Source organism: Aspergillus campestris, assembly GCF_002847485.1.
Source record: "Aspergillus campestris IBT 28561 chromosome Unknown P168scaffold_1, whole genome shotgun sequence".
NCBI lineage: Eukaryota > Fungi > Ascomycota > Eurotiomycetes > Eurotiales > Aspergillaceae > Aspergillus > Aspergillus campestris.
The window spans coordinates 4,022,029-4,039,073 of NW_020194336.1; the positions used below are offsets into that span (position 1 = coordinate 4,022,029).

Below are 17,045 nucleotides of genomic sequence, written 5' to 3' on the forward strand. Positions count from 1 at the left end.
TCAATCTAATACTTGAGACTAGATTATATACATGGCAATACCAGAGCTCAGATGAGCTACTTACATTATAACAGCCACTGCACCAAGATACTGAATAGCTTCTGGGAGGGCTTGAACTGACTGGATTCTAACACATTATGCCATATATCTGCAGTGCTATTCAATGTGGAAGATTGACTTGCAATCAGCCAACATCAGCTTACTCGCAGAACTCCACCCACACTTTTGTATCTCGGATTTTCTTGCAATCTTGCGACCATTCGTAACCTTTTCCATAGCATTTTCCCAGATCATCGAACGCATCATGGTTATGGACTGTTCTCATCGGTCCTCCCACATCTAGTACAAGCAACATTACATGGCATATTGACTATATGTGCTGTTCCTTCTAACCCACAAGTCCCTTTTAACCCACAAGTCGGTCCTTGATATGGCTGCGTAGATTTCTACCAAGAATGGAGACCGAGCTTTGGACAACTCATAGGTCTGGGCCATCTTTGGCTGGTACTGGGCCAATGGAAACGGTCAAGATGTCGATGTGGTTGTTGTAATTGATGGAAGGGTTGCGAGTATTTGCAAACAAAACATGAGTAGTCAAAAGTGCACGTCAGTCAACATGTTGCCTGATTGCACGTCTTGCTTCTGAACAGTATTATCGCAATTTTTTAGTAGAAAGGCTTTAATTCATACTGGAGATAATAGGGCCTTCTCTTTCATCACGCGTACGGGTGGGGATCGATGGTGAGTGGTGCTCAAGAATCTTGATGTGTTTTTGAGATGCGTTCATAGCAGGCCTTGTAAAGCCAGTGAGTTGTGGTAGTCAATCAAAATGCGCATATTAAACAGCGGCTAGCTTTAGAAACATGAATATTGTCAGAGATCTTCGATAGGTCGATGCTGATTATGCTTTAGCTGGTTATATGATTTACTATACTTTATGGAAGAATGGTGACTATGTTAGCTATCTACTGACTATGTAAGGCACTATTTCCTTCTCCTTTGAGTAGTATATCTGACAGATCTGTGTCTCATTATACAATCATTATCTTTCCTAGCCTTACATTACTTTTGCCAGGTTTGATTTATCATTTCCCATATGTCAGATGGATACTTTGGTTGCCATATATAAGCTTATTTGGTACTGTGATTTACTCTAATTATCGCTCATGATAATGCTACAGTACAATTGAACTCGGTTTATATACATTAGTTGGTGTCCAAGATTAAGGGTGTATGTCAATCTATTTGAGAGATTATGGATGATAGATATGAACCACAAGTTATATATACTGTGATAGATGGAAGACTCAGTGATATAATCAGTTAAACATCTTAGCTAGTCACGCCAAGTTCCACATTCAAGTCTATATATCCCCTTTTCAGTCAGTTATACAATTTATGACTGTTTCTATAGCATTGATTTCACCAATTTTATCAAGATTTGACGGTGCTTATCAGTCTTATGATCTACCCTCGCTCTCCGAATCACTCTCAGATGAAGTAGTAGTCGTGGATAGTATCAGGAAAAGACCAAAACAATTATAATATCGCACTACAGCCATGATAGGTATAACTATCATTATTCAATCTGATAGTTTAGATTGATTAGATATCAGTCCAAGTGACATGATCTTGTCTGGAATTGATTAGAATTATCAACCATCGCATAATACCACCAAATCCAGCAAGCACAGAAGTCTAACAAATCACATGGAATCCAGCGATATATGTACAACTCCGCCACGTCCATCCATCAAGCATGAGACTCCTTCATAGTCTCAACCAAACGATAGACCGACCAGCCACCGAGGGAATCCGCAAAGCCACAACGCGCCCCCGACACAGTCAGATGCGAGCCCTATAAGGAGGAGGAGGATACTATGTATAGAGCAGTCTGCCTTGTGGGGGAGAGAGGGAATGCACGATACAGGCTGATGGGGGGGAAAGGAAGGGGATGACGGTATGGACTAGTACGGAACGTGACAGGGATCGGCACGACCATCTTCAGCCGCAGTCGAGGAGCGATGAAGATAGGCCCGATGGGTTGTCAGGCCAGATCAGGCTCCATGGTCCTTCTTCCTGGTTTGATGTAGACAGGTATGTGGGATGGAGGGGGAAGAACTGGGAGATTAGGGAGCCTGATGGGTTGACGGGTTGAAAACTTGAGGATGGGGTTTAACGGTTACCCCGTTCGGTCAGGAGTTTGGTTGAGGCTCTATCCCCACCTGAACCTGGGGTTGATCACGTTCTCCATTCTATTCCCTTGGGCATATCCGACCACGAGAACTTCCCAGCATTCAGGGACTGTGGCCTGCCTCTCTCCATCGTTCGGAATCAAAACGTTGCCAAGAGAGACAGCCAGAGAGACAGCCAAGAGGAGCCACGATGAATAATAGGATCTGATCACAAGCAGAGGAGCGAGTCCCCTGACCTGGTAAGAAACCAAATACGGTATGAGACGGTATGATACAGGATGGATTGGGGGGGCGATGAACATGCCCGACATGGCATCAATTGATATTCATCTATTAATATCTTCTCATCTCTTCTTTTTCCTCCCGTTGGTAGTTATCTGTCTTTGTAGGATTGAGATGATATGTAGATATTGAAATAACCTCCTCTACATTCCAGACTCTGCTGCATTCCCCCGTCCATCATGAAGAAGGAATCCTCCCATTTCTTTGATTGATCTCGTATTCCTTCGCTGGCCGTAATTTTCCCCCCGCTCTCACTTTCTCACCGTGCGGCTTAGCAGAACCAACACTGCCTCTTTTTCCCCCTCGATTTGACTCTTTGTTTTCCAGTCATCTTTTGGTCTGTCTTTTTGGTTTTTTTTGGTTTTCCATTTTTACTTCTGAATTTCTTTTTGTGTTTGGCGAATTCCGACACTTTCTCCTCTTTCCCCCCCCTCTTATATCTCCCTCCAGAATTGTCCCCCTAAATCATTCACATGGACCTGATGAGTTCCCGGTTAAAGTCCTTTGGCTTTGGGAAACGCAACAAACATCACTCCCAACCCGTTGTTGCTCCTCCACCCCAGCTTTCTCCTCCACAACTTTCCTCTCCCACCACCTCACCCGACGCCTCCGTCTCCAGTGGTCAGGCCAGCACTCATACCCTCGTCGCCGCTCCCGCTTCCACCACCTCTCCCAGTTCGCTGCCCTCCGGTCACAGTTCCTCCTCCACCAGCCTCCCCATGAATAACCAAAATCAACTGGGTCGCCCCCCCAGTTATACCTACAACACCGCCGCCCGCCCCACGAGTCCCATGCCGCCCGGTCACCACCCGCCCCCGCTCAACACCAACATGCCCTACGCCCCCCCGGGCGCAACCCATATGGGTGCGCCTCCCGGCTATGGGATGCAACCCCCGGCGCCCCATGGCATGGCCCCGGGGATGCCCCAGGCTCAGCAGTACCCCATGCGCAATCCCGCCGTCGAGGTTGAAGGTGCGGGTCGGAGTAAGGCCCAGCTGATCGTGGGGATCGACTTTGGCACCACCTTCTCCGGTGTGGCCTTTGCGTTTGCCACGAACAACGAGGCGAGGGAAGATATTATCACAGAATGGGCTGGGGCTGGGACACACACCAAACAAAAGGTGGGTTGGGTTACTCTTCGTCCCCTGACTCTCCCTCCCCTCTCCCCCACCGCCCTTCCGGGTTGCGGCACATCCTTCCCCTCCTGAGAGAATCCCCCCGGGTGAGACAAATCCCGCTGACCGTCTGATTCATTTGTCATAGATCCCCACCGTCCTGTACTACGACCAGTACCAGAAGGTCGTGGGTTGGGGCCCTGATATCGCCGATGCGCTCGCCCCCACCGGTTATCCAAAGCAAGGGGTGCAGAAGGTCGAGTGGTTCAAGCTGCAGCTCATGCTGTCCGGCAACACCTACATCGACCCCATCAACCTCCCGCCCCTGCCGCCCGGCAAGTCCGAAATCGATGTCGCCGCTGACTACCTCTTCAAGCTGCGCCAGGCCATGCGCGCCCAGCTGCAGAAGACGCTGGGTGAGGTATTTACGCGAGAGGAGCGCAACATCCGATACTACATCACCGTGCCGGCCATCTGGAACGACGCCGGCAAGGCCGCCACGCGCGCGGCCGCCCTCCAGGCGGGGTTCTTGCGGGACGAGAACGACAACCGTCTGACCCTGGTCTCGGAGCCCGAGGCCGCCGCCATCTTCTGCGCCAAGACCGGTTTGCTGAACCTGAAGGTCGGCGACGCCATTCTGATCGTCGACTGCGGCGGTGGTACCGTCGATCTGATCGCCTACGAAGTCGAGGAGGAGCAGCCCTTCAGCGTCGCCGAATGCACCGCCGGATCGGGCGACTCGTGCGGTTCGACCGCGCTGAACCGCAACTTCAGCAACATCCTGCGCGCCAAGATCCGCAAGATGAAGCTGCCGGACGGATCGCGCACGGCCGGCAAAGTCTACGCCAAGTGCATCATGGACTTTGAGAACCGGATCAAGGCCGACTTCCGGAACAACGGGCAGAAGTGGGCGGTGGACGTGGGCATCGAGGCGGACTTTCCGGATGCCGGCATCGAGGAGGGGTACATGACGTTCACCAACGAGGAGATCCTGCAGTGCTTCGAGCCCGTCGTCAACCGCATCCTCGAGCTGGTCCGCAACCAGATCATCGCCATCCAGGCGCAGAACCGATCTCTTCAGGTATGACCACCATCCATTCTCATCCCATCAACCGACTAACCCTAGCAGAACGTCCTCGTCGTGGGTGGTTTCGGTGCATCGGAGTATCTGTTCCAGCAGATCAAGCTCCACGTGCCGCCGCAGTACCAAGCAAAGGTGGTTCGGCCGATGGATTCCGTAGCCGCCATCGTCAAGGGCGCCGTGACGGCCGGCATCACGGAACGCGTGGTTACGCACCGTGTCGCGCGTCGCCACTACCTCATGGCCACGCTGCAGCCGTTCAAGGAAGGTTACCACCCGGAGCAATACCGGGTCCCCAGTCTGGATGGCCGCGATCGCTGCAAGTACACGCGGCAGATCTTCGTCCAAAAGGGCGAGCGGGTCAAGATTGGCGAGCCGGTCAAGGTCAGCTTCTTCCGACAGGTCGCGCCCGGTGCGACCCTCATGTACGAGGATATCTTGTACGCCTGTGATGAGGATGTCTGTCCTGAATATACGAAGGATCCTCGTAAGCTACCTTCTGCTCTTTCCCTTTGATGAGGAGAAATCGTGAAACATACTAAACCCCCAACAGGCATCAAGGAAGTCGTCACTCTCACCTCAGATCTCTCGCGCAAGAACCTCGAAACCGACTTTGAACGCATGGACACACCCCAGGGAACCTTCTACCGAGTCTACTTCGACATCTACCTTACGCTAGACGGCAGCGAGTTCAGCGCGGAGCTGGTCTGCCAGGGCGAAATCATGGGCCGATGCCGCGCCAAATTCCGGTGATCAATCGAGCCTTATCTGACCAACGAAGCTGCGAGCAAGCTTCAACAAGCATCCACAATAAACCCAAAAACCCAAAAATCCAATAAAGAAGTGCAGTCCCAGCCCAGCCTCATCCGACCGATATGATACAATATATTATGATATGATATGATATGATATCAGATCATGGGCTCGAGCGAATATACGATCCACATTGCACAGGATGGCGTTGCTCTTACTTACTTACCTTACCTTTCAACCTTCTTTCATTACCTTTATACATGTTGATACGGGGATGGGTTGTTGATTTGAGGAGATGATGCTTTTTACCCTTTTCTTCGTGGCTTATAGTAGTTTCCTTTCTTTCTTTTTTCTTCTTCATTTCTTGCCGGATACCTTTATACGAGCTAAGCCGAATTATTGATTTTTTAAATTTATTTATTTTGATTTATTGACATGACTCTGGTATCTGTTGTATTGGCTGGTTAGGGTAGGATAGTACTATCATGATGTAGATGGATATACAACAAACTTGGGTAGTTTGGGTATACTTACTATATGACATTGCCATCAAGTATACATACATCTTAAGCCACTGTCTATAGACAGAGAAAATTGAGTAGGTACCTAGGCCCAACCTTTCTCTCGAGCATAGACGGATAGAGTAGCGTAGTCAATGAATAAAGTATTAGATAGTATATACAGTGCTAGATTAGTATAGTATGGATCACGCATGACATATAGTCTTGACTTTACACCATGGAGAAGTAGGGAGGTAGGTGCCTAGCTAGGCATAGGTATAGGTATAGATATGACTATAAGGAAATTGTTGAATGATCCATTCTTGAAGGACGAATAGCTAGATCATGTCTGATGTACCTTCTCTTCTCCTCTCCTTCACCTCTCCCCCTCCCCCTCTCACTGATTCCTTTTCTGCTCGAGTAACTACCCACTACTAGTTAGTTACTACATACATCCACCTGCAGCATCAGCATCAGCATCAGGATCAGCATCATCGTCATCAGCCTCATTAGCAATAGCATCAGCACCAGCACATGCAAACCCAGGAAATACCTAAACAGATAGACAGACAAAACGAACACACGAGCCGAGCCAGGATATAAAGCGGGGACTAAAACGATATCACCATCGTCATCACCGTCACCCGACTACCACTACTATCACTAAAGTAATAGAATGGCCATTATTATGACTACTACTATGACTACCCCGATACAGGCATAGAAAGTCATTGGTTAGCCCGTAGGCAAGTTGGACGTTTCCATCCCCGTGTGACTGACTACTAAATTCTGACTGACTTGGTTGAGTAACTTCGATGAATGCCTTTCTTTTACGTACTGCTTGGTTGTTTGATTGACTGGTTGGGTTGCTGGGGTTATTGTTGTTGTTGGTTTGGGATGTGTGGCTTGGGATGGATGGTGGATGGATGCTTGGGGGTATATATGTAGATGGACGAGATAGGTAGTAGGTAGTAGGTAGATGGATAGAAATGGGGGATTGGGGTTGTTGGGTTGGATGTTGGACTGAGGTTGTTACTACTTCTGTCTGTATACTTCACTATGATGTTTGCTTTTGTGTATATTCTCTAGTCAATACTACCCCTACACGAGTATCCACTTCTGTACACTTCATACAATAGACAACTACTGTCTTCCTGTTATCTATTTGCTAAGTCATGTTCGATCATTGTGATGCCTGGACTATCTCATTTGTATAGTAGCTATATAGTAAGTAAGTAACACACCACCATCCCACCTCTACCAACCCATACAAACCACAGTATCATCACAAACAAAACATACCACCAAGCACACCATATTCCCAAAACCGCAGTATAACCTATCTCAACGCCAACGCCACCTACGCCAACGGCACCCACCTCACCACCAACCCCCATACATCCCGCCAACCCTCCATCCAAACGACGATCCCGTCCCTGCAGACCCAACCCTCCCAATCAACTTCCAACAGCCTCACTAGTTTTTCAACCCCGGAGTATACCCCAGAATATACCCCATAATCGCCCGAACTCTGTCTTTCCGTCTGACAAAACGAACAACAAAAAGTTAAGTTGCGCTTGGTCCTATACCCTATACCTGAAGAGTAGGGCGCATGCAATAACTAGCCCCGGTCGAAAGCTAGTTTAGCTAGGCAAAAGGCAAAAGTACTGGCTAACTAACTCGTGATCCACCTTCCTTCGTGCGGGCTAGTCACTCACTTCGTGTCTTTAGTTTTAGTTCGCTATCACCTTAGGTAGCTAGCTAGTCGCTACCTCTTCTACTCTACGATAGAACGAGTCGAGTGAGTGAGCTCCAGCTTGAGCTGCCCCTCAAAAGCTAGATGGTGGATGGATCCACCATTGGCACAGCGGCACCCCAATCCCCAAATAAGTAGGTATACGTTCGACAAAGACCCTAAGAAAAAGACCCGTCTCGACCATCGTCAGGCCATAACTTCTCCACCTGTTACAATATATATTAGTCGATGATGATGATGGTGATGGTGATGATGTCTCGTCGGGGAGATTTCCCTTCCCTTCCCCGTCTCCTCTCCTCGCCTCTCCTCTCCTCCCATCAGCCCAGCCCGGCCCAGACTGCCAGCCAGCCAGCCAGCCCACTCAGCCAGCATCGGAGTAGTCCCGTTTGGCTGGGGGATTTGTGAGTGTCAATCCTGGGCTTGTCATTTGATGATCACTAGGGAGGATCGATCGATTTTCTTTTTTCTTTCTCTTTTTGTTTCACTTTTCGCTTCTGTGTGTGTGTGTGTGTGTGCGAAAGACAGGATGGACGAGTTTGGGTTTCGACCATGGCTTGGTCGGAGTATGTGCAGGGTTGTCTAGTCAAAGGCTCCAGTGTTTGTCTACGTAAGAACAACAAAACAAAAAAAAAAAAAATCAAAAGAAAAGAAAAGAAGGAAAAAAGTTTCCGGAGAAACATAGAATCATCGTCTCCGCTACGCTACGCCATCTGCCTCCATCCCCAGAAACGGACAACCTGGCATCGCAAAAAAGCAACGACGAGACGACGATGTCATCGCGTTGGTGCGAATGTCACTCGGAGCATTTTGCCCTTCCGTCCAGTTGGTCGGTGCTCCAGCTGCGTCAGACCACTTAGCAGGAGGACGTAAGGGTGGAAGTCGACTGACTGGACGGTTGGCTTTACTGAACGAGGGAAAAAACGGAAGAGAAGGAAAAAGTAAACATCAACGTGTCGCTCGGTAGGGGACGCGATCGAATCAGGGGATGGATGGGATTAGGCAACGATGGGGGGATAGTATTTATCATGATTATAATTGAAAAAAAGAAAAAGGAAAGAAAAATGACAGGAAAGGAAATAGGAAGAGGAATGAATCTGAAAATATCAAAAGGTGAAAAGATGGAAAAAGATCAAGCTCGGCTGATGCTACATCAGCAAAGGGGCATGCTGCATAAACCGTGAGCGACAAGAAGAGAAACATAGAGAGAGAGTGAGAGGGAGAGAGAAAAAAGCGCATTCCTGAGCAAGAGTCTCCATCAGGACCATCTCAAAAGAGCAAAAGATAATTGATTAAATTACTCACTAATTGATGGGGTCGTTTCCACAGTATCATTGGATCCAGTCTGGATTACCCTGCGGCAAGCGCGCTTTTGCGCGAGATTCAAAGCGGTTGCAGCGCAAACCCCAGATGTCCTGTCGGTCTTCGGTCCCTGTCTGGCCAGGGTGAGTGGACACTGGATAGTGGGGACTCAATGGAAAGGAAGTGTGGAGTCGTGCAACTCGGTCCTTTGGGTCCACTCGCCTCGTAGTCCAAAAAAAGAAGGGGAAAAAAAACAAGGGCAGAGCGCAAATCCAGACTGGAGTGGATCGCCGGCCGGGGTTGTTTTTGGCATGGCCAAACAGTTTCTACTTCCTACCCTTGCACCTCCGTCTGGGCCGATTCCCACTAGTCGGGTTCAATGGCAAGCGTCGTCGGTGCCTAGGACCTATACCGTCTCCGTGGCGCCTCCCCTCCCCTAGTGGGCCACTGGGCTCAATATCGCCGCGGAGAGCGGAGGGTTAGTGAGGATGATCAGATTGGGGACGACTGCAAGGACACCTCATAGTACGTCAAATGTCGCCTCCATGCATCATACGCAAACCGAACCCACCCCTCTCGGGCGTCTCTGGTCCAGCGAGACTACTGAATGATGTCCGGCTAGCTTAGGTCTCGACCAGCCAGTCGTAGAGCTCGGAATGGCCATCTTCAATGGTAGCGTATATGTGTGTGTTCGAGAGAGAGGGAAGCCGACGGTCGTCCCAGAGGATGGACCGTGTGTGACTTCACTGGGGTTGTTGGGGATGATGGTCTCTCGGCCACGCTGCACATCCCACGCGTTGCGATCCCAGTCAGCTTGCAATTTAATTGTTTGTTCGGTCGCACAACAACGTATTACCTCGTAGTGGTTGGTCGTGGTGGTATCGGCTGTCTGTCGATGAGCTCCTGCGTTTTCCTCTTTCGATTTCTTCTTTTTTTTTTTTTTTTTTTTTTTTACCACCTGCGTGCGGTATTTCTTTGCTTTCCCCCCTTTCTCCCGTAATTCTTAGATCATACGCGTTGTCGGTAGTTTTCTGCGTCTGCGTCGGAAGAAAAAAGACGAATACCGCTGGAGCGGAACCGCAGGAACTGTTAGACACTGGCATCGCTCTCTCTCGGTCTGCTCCCTAGCTCACGAGGTCTATCTTTGGTCTGTCTCCAAAAAAAAAGCCCCAATCAATCGGGTATCCCCGCACGGACATCCTCTAAGCTCTCGCCGCTGTAGCCTTGACGATTGATCGTTTCTCCTCCTCATTCCTGCCCCCTTTAGTCCTTGGGTTTTAGATTAGTACGTACATGACTAGCGATAGTACCGTAGCAGTCTGGATACATGCCTTGGATCAGCTGCGGATCAAAACGGGTTGCATTACGTCTTGATTTTGCTCCTCTCCTCTCTGTCGCTCTCCCTCTTTCGCGCTGCTTACCCACTTGAAGCTCATCTCCTGACGGATCCTGCTTCCACCTCCCCAACCACACCACCCACCCCCGTCCACCCAAACGAGCCCCCCAGTGGAGCTACATGGGGGGGTTACAAAAGAAAAAATGAGACAGCTGAGAAAGCCCGCTGGATCATGTGGATACTTTCTCTTTTGGGGATGGGGCGGCGTCTTGCGGCTTTTGCGGGGAAAAAAAAGGGCAGATCGTATCAGAGTTTAACCCAGCTCCCCCCATGTAGAGACAGAGAGAGAGGGAGGAGAGCAGAGGCGCCGTGTAGTTTTAATCGTCTGACCCAGCTTTCTGATGATCGGTCCAAGACTTCACCGGACCAATATAACTGGAGCCATGGCCCTCATGAAGACCAGGGTTCGCCATGTTGCGGTTTTCCTTTCATTCCATCTTTCTTTTGTTTTTTTCTCATCTTGCCTCATAAGATCCTCCTCGTGGATTGCCGCATGACTTGAGGGACGCCAGAAAAGAGTCTGTTCTTTCAACCATTGGTCTTCATTTCCTTTGTGAACCTTTTTCTTTTTTCTTTCTCCGTGTTCTTTGGATCGCGGGGACAAGGCGATGAATTACCTGACATGGGCTGGGATTGTAGCCCTGATTCTGTCCTTCGTCATTGTCAAGCTCCGACAGCGGCGCCAAGGTCCATCATGTGCCGAACCGAAACGCCCTGAGAATACCAATTGCAATGACATCAAACACATCGCGCCGTACCCTGCACAGCCCATCAGAGGCCGAGAGCGGTACCGGGTCATGATGGACGTGCGGAAGCTGGACGCCCAGAACTGGCTCACGATCGACAAGAACTACATGGACGAGCACCATATCCGGAGCCAATTGCTGCAGCAAGAGAAGAGCAAGGTCCTCCAGTGTCTGCCCGAGTCGCATGACGGGTGCGTGGAGGCATTGGACGAAGTGGTGGAGTTTCTCTGCGAGCGGTTCCCAAATATGTTCCAGCGGAAGAAATCCGGGCCCGAGACAGTCGTCTACAACAAGATGACAGGGGAGACCTTCGTCTTTGGCGGAGACAACCGCCAGATGGATCCCCTGGAAATTGCGGTCCGGCTGACCATGGAGGACCTGAGCGTGTTGCTGAAAAACGAAGATGACGAGTACTACCTGTGAGTGGAAAGTTCCCTACCTGTCCCAGCGGACGCATGCACGCATCATACTGACGGGTATACTCTCGGTAGTGCCGCCAGCGCAAGCCTCTTCCCTGTAGGATGGACGGTCCAGGAACGGATCGGATGGACGATCTCCAAGCTTCACAATCCGGTCCCTCTGTGGCACCAGCACGTGGCCAATTCCGTTAGCAAGTGAGTATATAACCATGTCTTGAAGATGGCAATGACAACGACAACAACAACAACAACAACAACGGAAGAAACCATCGACTAACCATCCGACCTTTTTAGGTTCCTTGCACGCCTCACCCCGAGCTCCCCAATGGAACGATCCAACTATTTCGTGGAAGTGAAACACCCAGGCGAGGACCTCTTCGAAGTGCTCTACCGACCCACCACCCTCTCCGAAGATAACCCCGACCCTGCGCCCCAAGATATCGTCATCCGGCGCGAGCGACAGACATTCCGTCGACTGCCCAAAACAGGAACCATCGTGTTCGGAGTCAAGACGATCCTGACGCCGCTGGACGAGCTGCCCATGGAGGAGCTGCGGAACCTAGCCAAGGAGATCAAAAGCTGGCCGGATTATGTGGGTGAATATAAGGGGCGTGGAATCTGGGGTGCGAAGGCCTTGGAGTTCTGCGAGCAGAGAGATCGGATGGAGAGTGAGAAGATGGAGAAGATGGAAGTGTAAGTGAGAGTGACGAAGTGTGGGGAAGGATGGAACTTCTGTAGGATTATGACCTTTTTTTTTTTTTTTTTTTTTTTTTTATGACGTTCTCGTTTTGCATGTCTCTGGGACTGGGCCATCTAAAATGGGTGGGCGGCTATCTGATTTTTATTGATTTGCCCTTTTTTATTTTATTCATCTTGCATTTCTGTTGTTAAAAGTCATCTCTGCATGGACTGGATGGTTTATTTCCATACTGGGTGGCTATGTGTTTGTTGTGCGTTCAGCATCATCAATGTTCTGTTTGCAAATCAATTCGTCTGACTACACTGTCAACGGGAGAAGATTCTCAGTAATAGCCAAGTTCATTAGGCTACTTTGCCATAGTCCCAGCTGGAAGGAGTATTGTTTACTGTACATGCAATCGTACCTAGGTTCAACTGTATCCACAATGTACTACTGTTACTGTCCAGTGACATAAGGCCAGGGAGTAGTGGTACATATGAAATATGTATATTCGTGCTGGATGTAAAGCCATGCAAGCAAGGATCTGCAACAAAAAATATAAGTAATATATAAGGTGATTAAACATCAAACGGTGTATCGGTGTATATAATATAAACAAAAAAAAAAAAAAAAAAAAAAAAAAAAAAGAAAGAAAGACATTGTGCAAAGAGCTCTATAACGGAATGTAAAAAGAAAGGAAAGAAACGAGATCTAAGACAGACAAGTACTGCTAGATCTTTGAGCGAGGCTTCTCATCCTGCTTTAACCTCACAACACCCTTTTACAAGTTAGCATAAGTTAAAATCGAGAAGGGGAGAAAGGAAAAGAAAAGAACATACCTCTTGCGTGCATGTGGCGATCAACACCCCATCCTTAGACCAAATCTTCTGCAGCACCAGACCACGACCTTCACCAGCCCACGGGCTCTCCATCTCGGTGAGCATCCACTCGTCCGCGCGGAACGCCCACGGGTTGTGAAAGTAGATCGAGTGGTCCAGACTGACCATCATGCCGACCTCCTTGCGGTCGGCATTGTTCTTCTCCGCCGTCACCTTGCTCAGGGCCCCCTCGAGCCGACGGCGGAGTTCCAGCGTCTCCTCCTCCTTGAGCTCCTTGAGCGCGCGCGCAATGTCCTCGTCGTCCAGGTCAGACGGGTTCTTCAGCGCATTCAACGCCCGCTCGAGTTCCTGCGGCGAGGTAAACCGGGGGATGTCGTGCACGCGGGTGACGGTGCCGATGAAGAAGCTGTCGGTGATGTACGCGAGCGCGGAGAGATTCGCCTGGTGGCCGCCCGTCTCAGAGATCTTCCCCCGGGCTCGCAAAAAGCGGCGAATCTTCTTTTCTTCGGCGTTGGTGGAGGTTCCTAATATGTTGCGCATTAGCATCTGGACTGGTTACGGGAACGAGATGCAGGCGGGTTGGCTTACGGTTCACGATGCCGGCCTTTTTCGACTCGAAAGGACCACCAGCAGCCGACTGGTCGAAAGTTCCCCTCAACCCCGGTGTAGGCTCCTTCGGAAGCTCAACATCGGGCATCGGGGCCGCATGTTGGAGGGTCTTCTTTCCTCCGCTGTTGGCCTTGCTGAAACTCAGGGTGGTGGTGAAGATGGGACGGCCGCGTTGGCGCGCTTGGACGGTCCGGGTGATGAAGCTTCTTCCATCGCGCACTCGTTCGACGTGGTATAAAATCGGGATCTCGGAGTCGCCCGCGAGGACAAAGTAGCAGTGCATGCTGTGGACGGCGAAATCGGTGGGCACCGTGCGCATTGCCGCGGCAAGTGATTGCGCGATGGCCGCGCCACCGTATATACCCCGCGCACCGGGGGGGTGCCAGAGGGGACGGGTGTTCGTGAAGACATCCTGTGGGTGAAGAGAAATACGGGTCAGAAAGGGACCATTAAATAGCAGAAGAGCGATTCAAAGAGACATACCGGCCCAATATCGACTACCGGCGTCAGGTCCAGAACATTTTCGATCGGCGCCCTGGAGGCATCCAGTGGCGGGGGCTCAAACAGGGTCACTCGGTTCGCCATGGAGGGAGGTCTACAAATCAAAAGACAAGCGCGATACGATAAGCAAAGCAAAATAAAAGAATGAATATACAGCAAAGTGTAGATCTAAGGGCAGGATCAGGGGCAAAGGAGTTCTTCAGGTGGCAGAGAGATCCTTTTTCCCTTTTCCACGCGTCGGCCCGGGGTAAGGTTGGGATTCCCAATCGGGTAATAGCCGAGGCGTTACGTCAATCCATGGGTCGGATGTTGCTGAGTAATGGGATTTGGTATCCGCTCTGCACAAACGGTGTATAAACCAGTGAGATGAATGGTATTAGGCACTAACAGTAATTTTGTTGAGAATCCTCGGCATTTCACGTCTTATGCAGCGACGTCTCTTTGAACAACACAGAATGTATACATTCAGTAACGGAATGATTATTAATCATGATGGCAAGAACAAGAACCGGCCAGACAGATACCCCGATTCATGACGATCGCGTTTCTTCATCAATGACTGACACCCCATGTGAAAGACACAGATCTCGTGGGATGCTGTCGTTTCCCAGAAACCCTGGATCAGTACATTTGGGTCGCTCGACGTACCCTCGCTGAGACAAGTAAGGGTGACCAGCCCTAGGCCCAGAGACTTCAAGAGGGAGAGCGCGACACACCCATCATCACCCGAGCAGAAACACAGTGTTCAAAATATCCGGTACTGTTATAGCGAAAATTAAGGTCATAAAAATATACGAATTGCATGAGATCATCATTTCAAGCCGTGCGGTGTACACGAAGACATCATCAACTCTGACAGCTGACACAAGAAAGCGTGAAGGTGTACGTCTGCGTAGATCTCATGGACCTGAGAGCTTCATCTTGAAAGTACTATGCACGCCCTTCGAAGCTCTCTTGCCGTTCTTTTCCTGCAGAAGCCGAAGAAGCTGCTGCCGTTGCAGTTCCTCCTCGGTGGGCAGGACCTTCTCGCGACTAGGGGTACTGCGGCGGGTGATTCTGATGGAGGATAAGGCGTGTAGGCTCAATGCCGCAAGGGTGCAGAAAAAAGCGACGGCGCCGGGGAGAGCGATCGCCGCCACCTCTCTGGAGTGGATGGGGAGCAGGCCCCGAATGAAAATATTGAGGAGCGCATTGAGGACTCCCAGCAGGTTGGTGGGTATCTGAGGACTGCGGTGCATTAGACTGGAATTGCTTGTGAAAACGAGGACAAGACGGTTGGAATCGACCCACAGAATTAAAGAGTAGATCACATAGTGCCGGTCGCGAAACTGGACAGCGAGGAGCATGATCGGTAGAGCGTACCCCGCTCCAATGAACACCGCCGCGGCCACGGCGGCGCCTGTTCTGTCGATATGGTCGTTGTACTTCGAATCATTGAACGAAAGAGGCAGCACGAGGTATCTGGATAGTGGAGACAATCGCGTGTCAGTATGGATCGGTCGATCTGGTCATCCTGCCAAGTTCGGAACGCACCCCACAAGGAGCAGATATGGAGAGACAGCCGCCAGGAACTTCCACGGGCGCTGAGATGGCCCTGATCCGACCGCGACCCGGTACTCAGTCGGAAATTCCTGTGGCAGGCATGCAGAGCCCGGGTACACAGGGGAGGACAGGCCGCTGGTATTCTGCCCCCAAACGCCTGTGTAGGAGGGGCTGTTCATTTTGTACCCGGTGGGTTGATCAATATTATAACGAGTGGACATTGGGCGTCTGTATCAAACAGGCCCAGAAGTAAAGAACGATAGACAGCAAAGAGAGTAACAGTGATCAATGAATTAAACGAATGCAGACATGATCAATCGAACAACTGACGGGAAAAAGAGAGGAGAGGAAGGATGAAGAGCTGTAAAAATCCCCAGCACTGACTGACTCCTGATCCACGCATGGGAAAGAAGGGCCAAAAAGATAGCGAGAAGACTAAAAAGACGATCATGGGTGGTCTAACCGCGTTCTCTCCATTCATCTCCGTAGTCTCCTTTTTCACCCTCCCAGGTGTCTCTTAGCGTGGGCCGGTGTCTGGCCAAGATGAATTGATTGCATGACTGCAGAATTGAACAATGTCTCGCTTCCGATGGCATTCCATTCTTGACTATAGATACTCCTTGGCTTATGATCTTATCAGGCCAAGCCACATCCATGCTGTGCAGAGTCCATCGACTCAATGTCTCATCGTTTCGTATTAGGCCTTCAGCTGAGGTTCCAAGGTAGAAATCGAGCGTGTTGATCGCATGCAGGTCCTGTTTCGTATGCAATGATCAGCGTTGGGATGTCAACCCCAGACTGTTAGATAGCTGCATGGTGCCAGACACGGATACTGTGCCGTTATCCTGTATACGTATATTCCTGGTTGGGTGTGCTCAATGTTGATGCGAGACGATTGAAGATCGTTCGAGGTACTCTTCTACCCTTCTGTTCAAAAGAGAAAAAAACATGCAGGGGTAAATCCAGCAAGAGCTAGTGGAAGGCAAAAAATCCTCTGATAGATAAAGGTAGGCCTAGAACGCGAGAAGGAGCAGGAGAACGGAAGCATCACGACTGAACACCCCGCTTTTTCAAATATCCGAGATACGTTTCGATCATCGAGTCCTCGGCGATCGGTCAGCAGTAAGTGACCGATTATTCACCAACATTCAGAGCTTGTAGCCACTTCAGCCCCTGACCGAGCTTGCTATCCTTCCGAATGTCGTCCCCGTAGCCATTTGGAAACTCCAATACCGGTGAAGTCGACCAGGGTGCAATTCCATTTTACTCCAACAAGGTCCAGCATCGTCCAATCCGAGTCAGAAGCCCTGGAATACAAGACATGCGAATATCG

At 50.1% G+C, this 17,045-nt stretch overlaps 5 protein-coding genes across 5 annotated transcripts; 2 read left to right on the forward strand and 3 right to left on the reverse strand.

Annotated features, from left to right (window-relative positions):
- Window positions 1–2,599: 2,599 nt before the first annotated feature.
- Window positions 2,600–5,860, forward strand: P168DRAFT_287171 (Hsp70 family protein). Its single transcript, XM_024836517.1, has 4 exons — window positions 2,600–3,598; window positions 3,741–4,673; window positions 4,722–5,160; window positions 5,227–5,860. The coding sequence occupies exons 1-4, from the start codon at window positions 2,951–2,953 to the stop codon at window positions 5,424–5,426; spliced, it is 2,220 nt and encodes a 739-aa protein (XP_024697694.1). The 5' UTR covers window positions 2,600–2,950; the 3' UTR covers window positions 5,427–5,860.
- A 2,772-nt stretch (window positions 5,861–8,632) lies between these two features.
- Window positions 8,633–8,977, reverse strand: P168DRAFT_30994 (uncharacterized protein). The gene has a single exon (XM_024839352.1). It carries the CDS (start codon window positions 8,916–8,918, stop codon window positions 8,712–8,714), a length of 207 nt encoding a protein of 68 aa, XP_024697695.1. The 5' UTR covers window positions 8,919–8,977; the 3' UTR covers window positions 8,633–8,711.
- Window positions 8,978–10,985: 2,008 nt separating this feature from the next.
- Window positions 10,986–12,239, forward strand: P168DRAFT_294823 (heme-dependent oxidative N-demethylase family protein; the record flags this gene model as incomplete). Its single annotated transcript, XM_024837979.1, has 3 exons — window positions 10,986–11,542; window positions 11,615–11,737; window positions 11,837–12,239. 3 exons carry the CDS (start codon window positions 10,986–10,988, stop codon window positions 12,237–12,239), a joined length of 1,083 nt encoding a protein of 360 aa, XP_024697696.1.
- A 643-nt stretch (window positions 12,240–12,882) lies between these two features.
- On the reverse strand, window positions 12,883–14,347 carry P168DRAFT_324130 (Thioesterase/thiol ester dehydrase-isomerase). The gene is made up of 4 exons (XM_024840787.1): window positions 14,153–14,347; window positions 13,649–14,081; window positions 13,061–13,584; window positions 12,883–12,999 (listed from the first exon to the last, which is right to left on the reverse strand). The coding sequence occupies exons 1-4, from the start codon at window positions 14,252–14,254 to the stop codon at window positions 12,952–12,954; spliced, it is 1,107 nt and encodes a 368-aa protein (XP_024697697.1). The 5' UTR covers window positions 14,255–14,347; the 3' UTR covers window positions 12,883–12,951.
- Window positions 14,348–14,585: 238 nt separating this feature from the next.
- On the reverse strand, window positions 14,586–15,688 carry P168DRAFT_287175 (uncharacterized protein). The gene is made up of 2 exons (XM_024836518.1): window positions 15,461–15,688; window positions 14,586–15,397 (listed from the first exon to the last, which is right to left on the reverse strand). Exons 1-2 carry the CDS (start codon window positions 15,514–15,516, stop codon window positions 15,070–15,072), a joined length of 384 nt encoding a protein of 127 aa, XP_024697698.1. The 5' UTR covers window positions 15,517–15,688; the 3' UTR covers window positions 14,586–15,069.
- Window positions 15,689–17,045: the final 1,357 nt, after the last annotated feature.

Excerpts from the sequence above, each read along its gene's own strand:
- P168DRAFT_287171 (XM_024836517.1), top strand. The coding sequence starts at position 2,951 with ATGGACCTGATGAGTTCCCGGTTAAAGTCCTTTGGCTTTGGGAAACGC. Across the intron at positions 3,599-3,740 it reads GGACACACACCAAACAAAAG|ATCCCCACCGTCCTGTACTA; the intron begins GTGGGTTGGGTT and ends CATTTGTCATAG. Across the intron at positions 5,161-5,226 it reads TGAATATACGAAGGATCCTC|GCATCAAGGAAGTCGTCACT; the intron begins GTAAGCTACCTT and ends AACCCCCAACAG.
- P168DRAFT_30994 (XM_024839352.1), bottom strand. The coding sequence starts at position 8,918 with ATGCGCTTTTTTCTCTCTCCCTCTCACTCTCTCTCTATGTTTCTCTTC.
- P168DRAFT_324130 (XM_024840787.1), bottom strand. The coding sequence starts at position 14,254 with ATGGCGAACCGAGTGACCCTGTTTGAGCCCCCGCCACTGGATGCCTCC. Across the intron at positions 14,082-14,152 it reads CGGTAGTCGATATTGGGCCG|GATGTCTTCACGAACACCCG; the intron begins GTATGTCTCTTT and ends CTTCACCCACAG. Across the intron at positions 13,585-13,648 it reads AAAGGCCGGCATCGTGAACC|GAACCTCCACCAACGCCGAA; the intron begins GTAAGCCAACCC and ends GCAACATATTAG.
- P168DRAFT_287175 (XM_024836518.1), bottom strand. The coding sequence starts at position 15,516 with ATGCTCCTCGCTGTCCAGTTTCGCGACCGGCACTATGTGATCTACTCT. Across the intron at positions 15,398-15,460 it reads GTGATCTACTCTTTAATTCT|TCCTCAGATACCCACCAACC; the intron begins GTGGGTCGATTC and ends AATGCACCGCAG.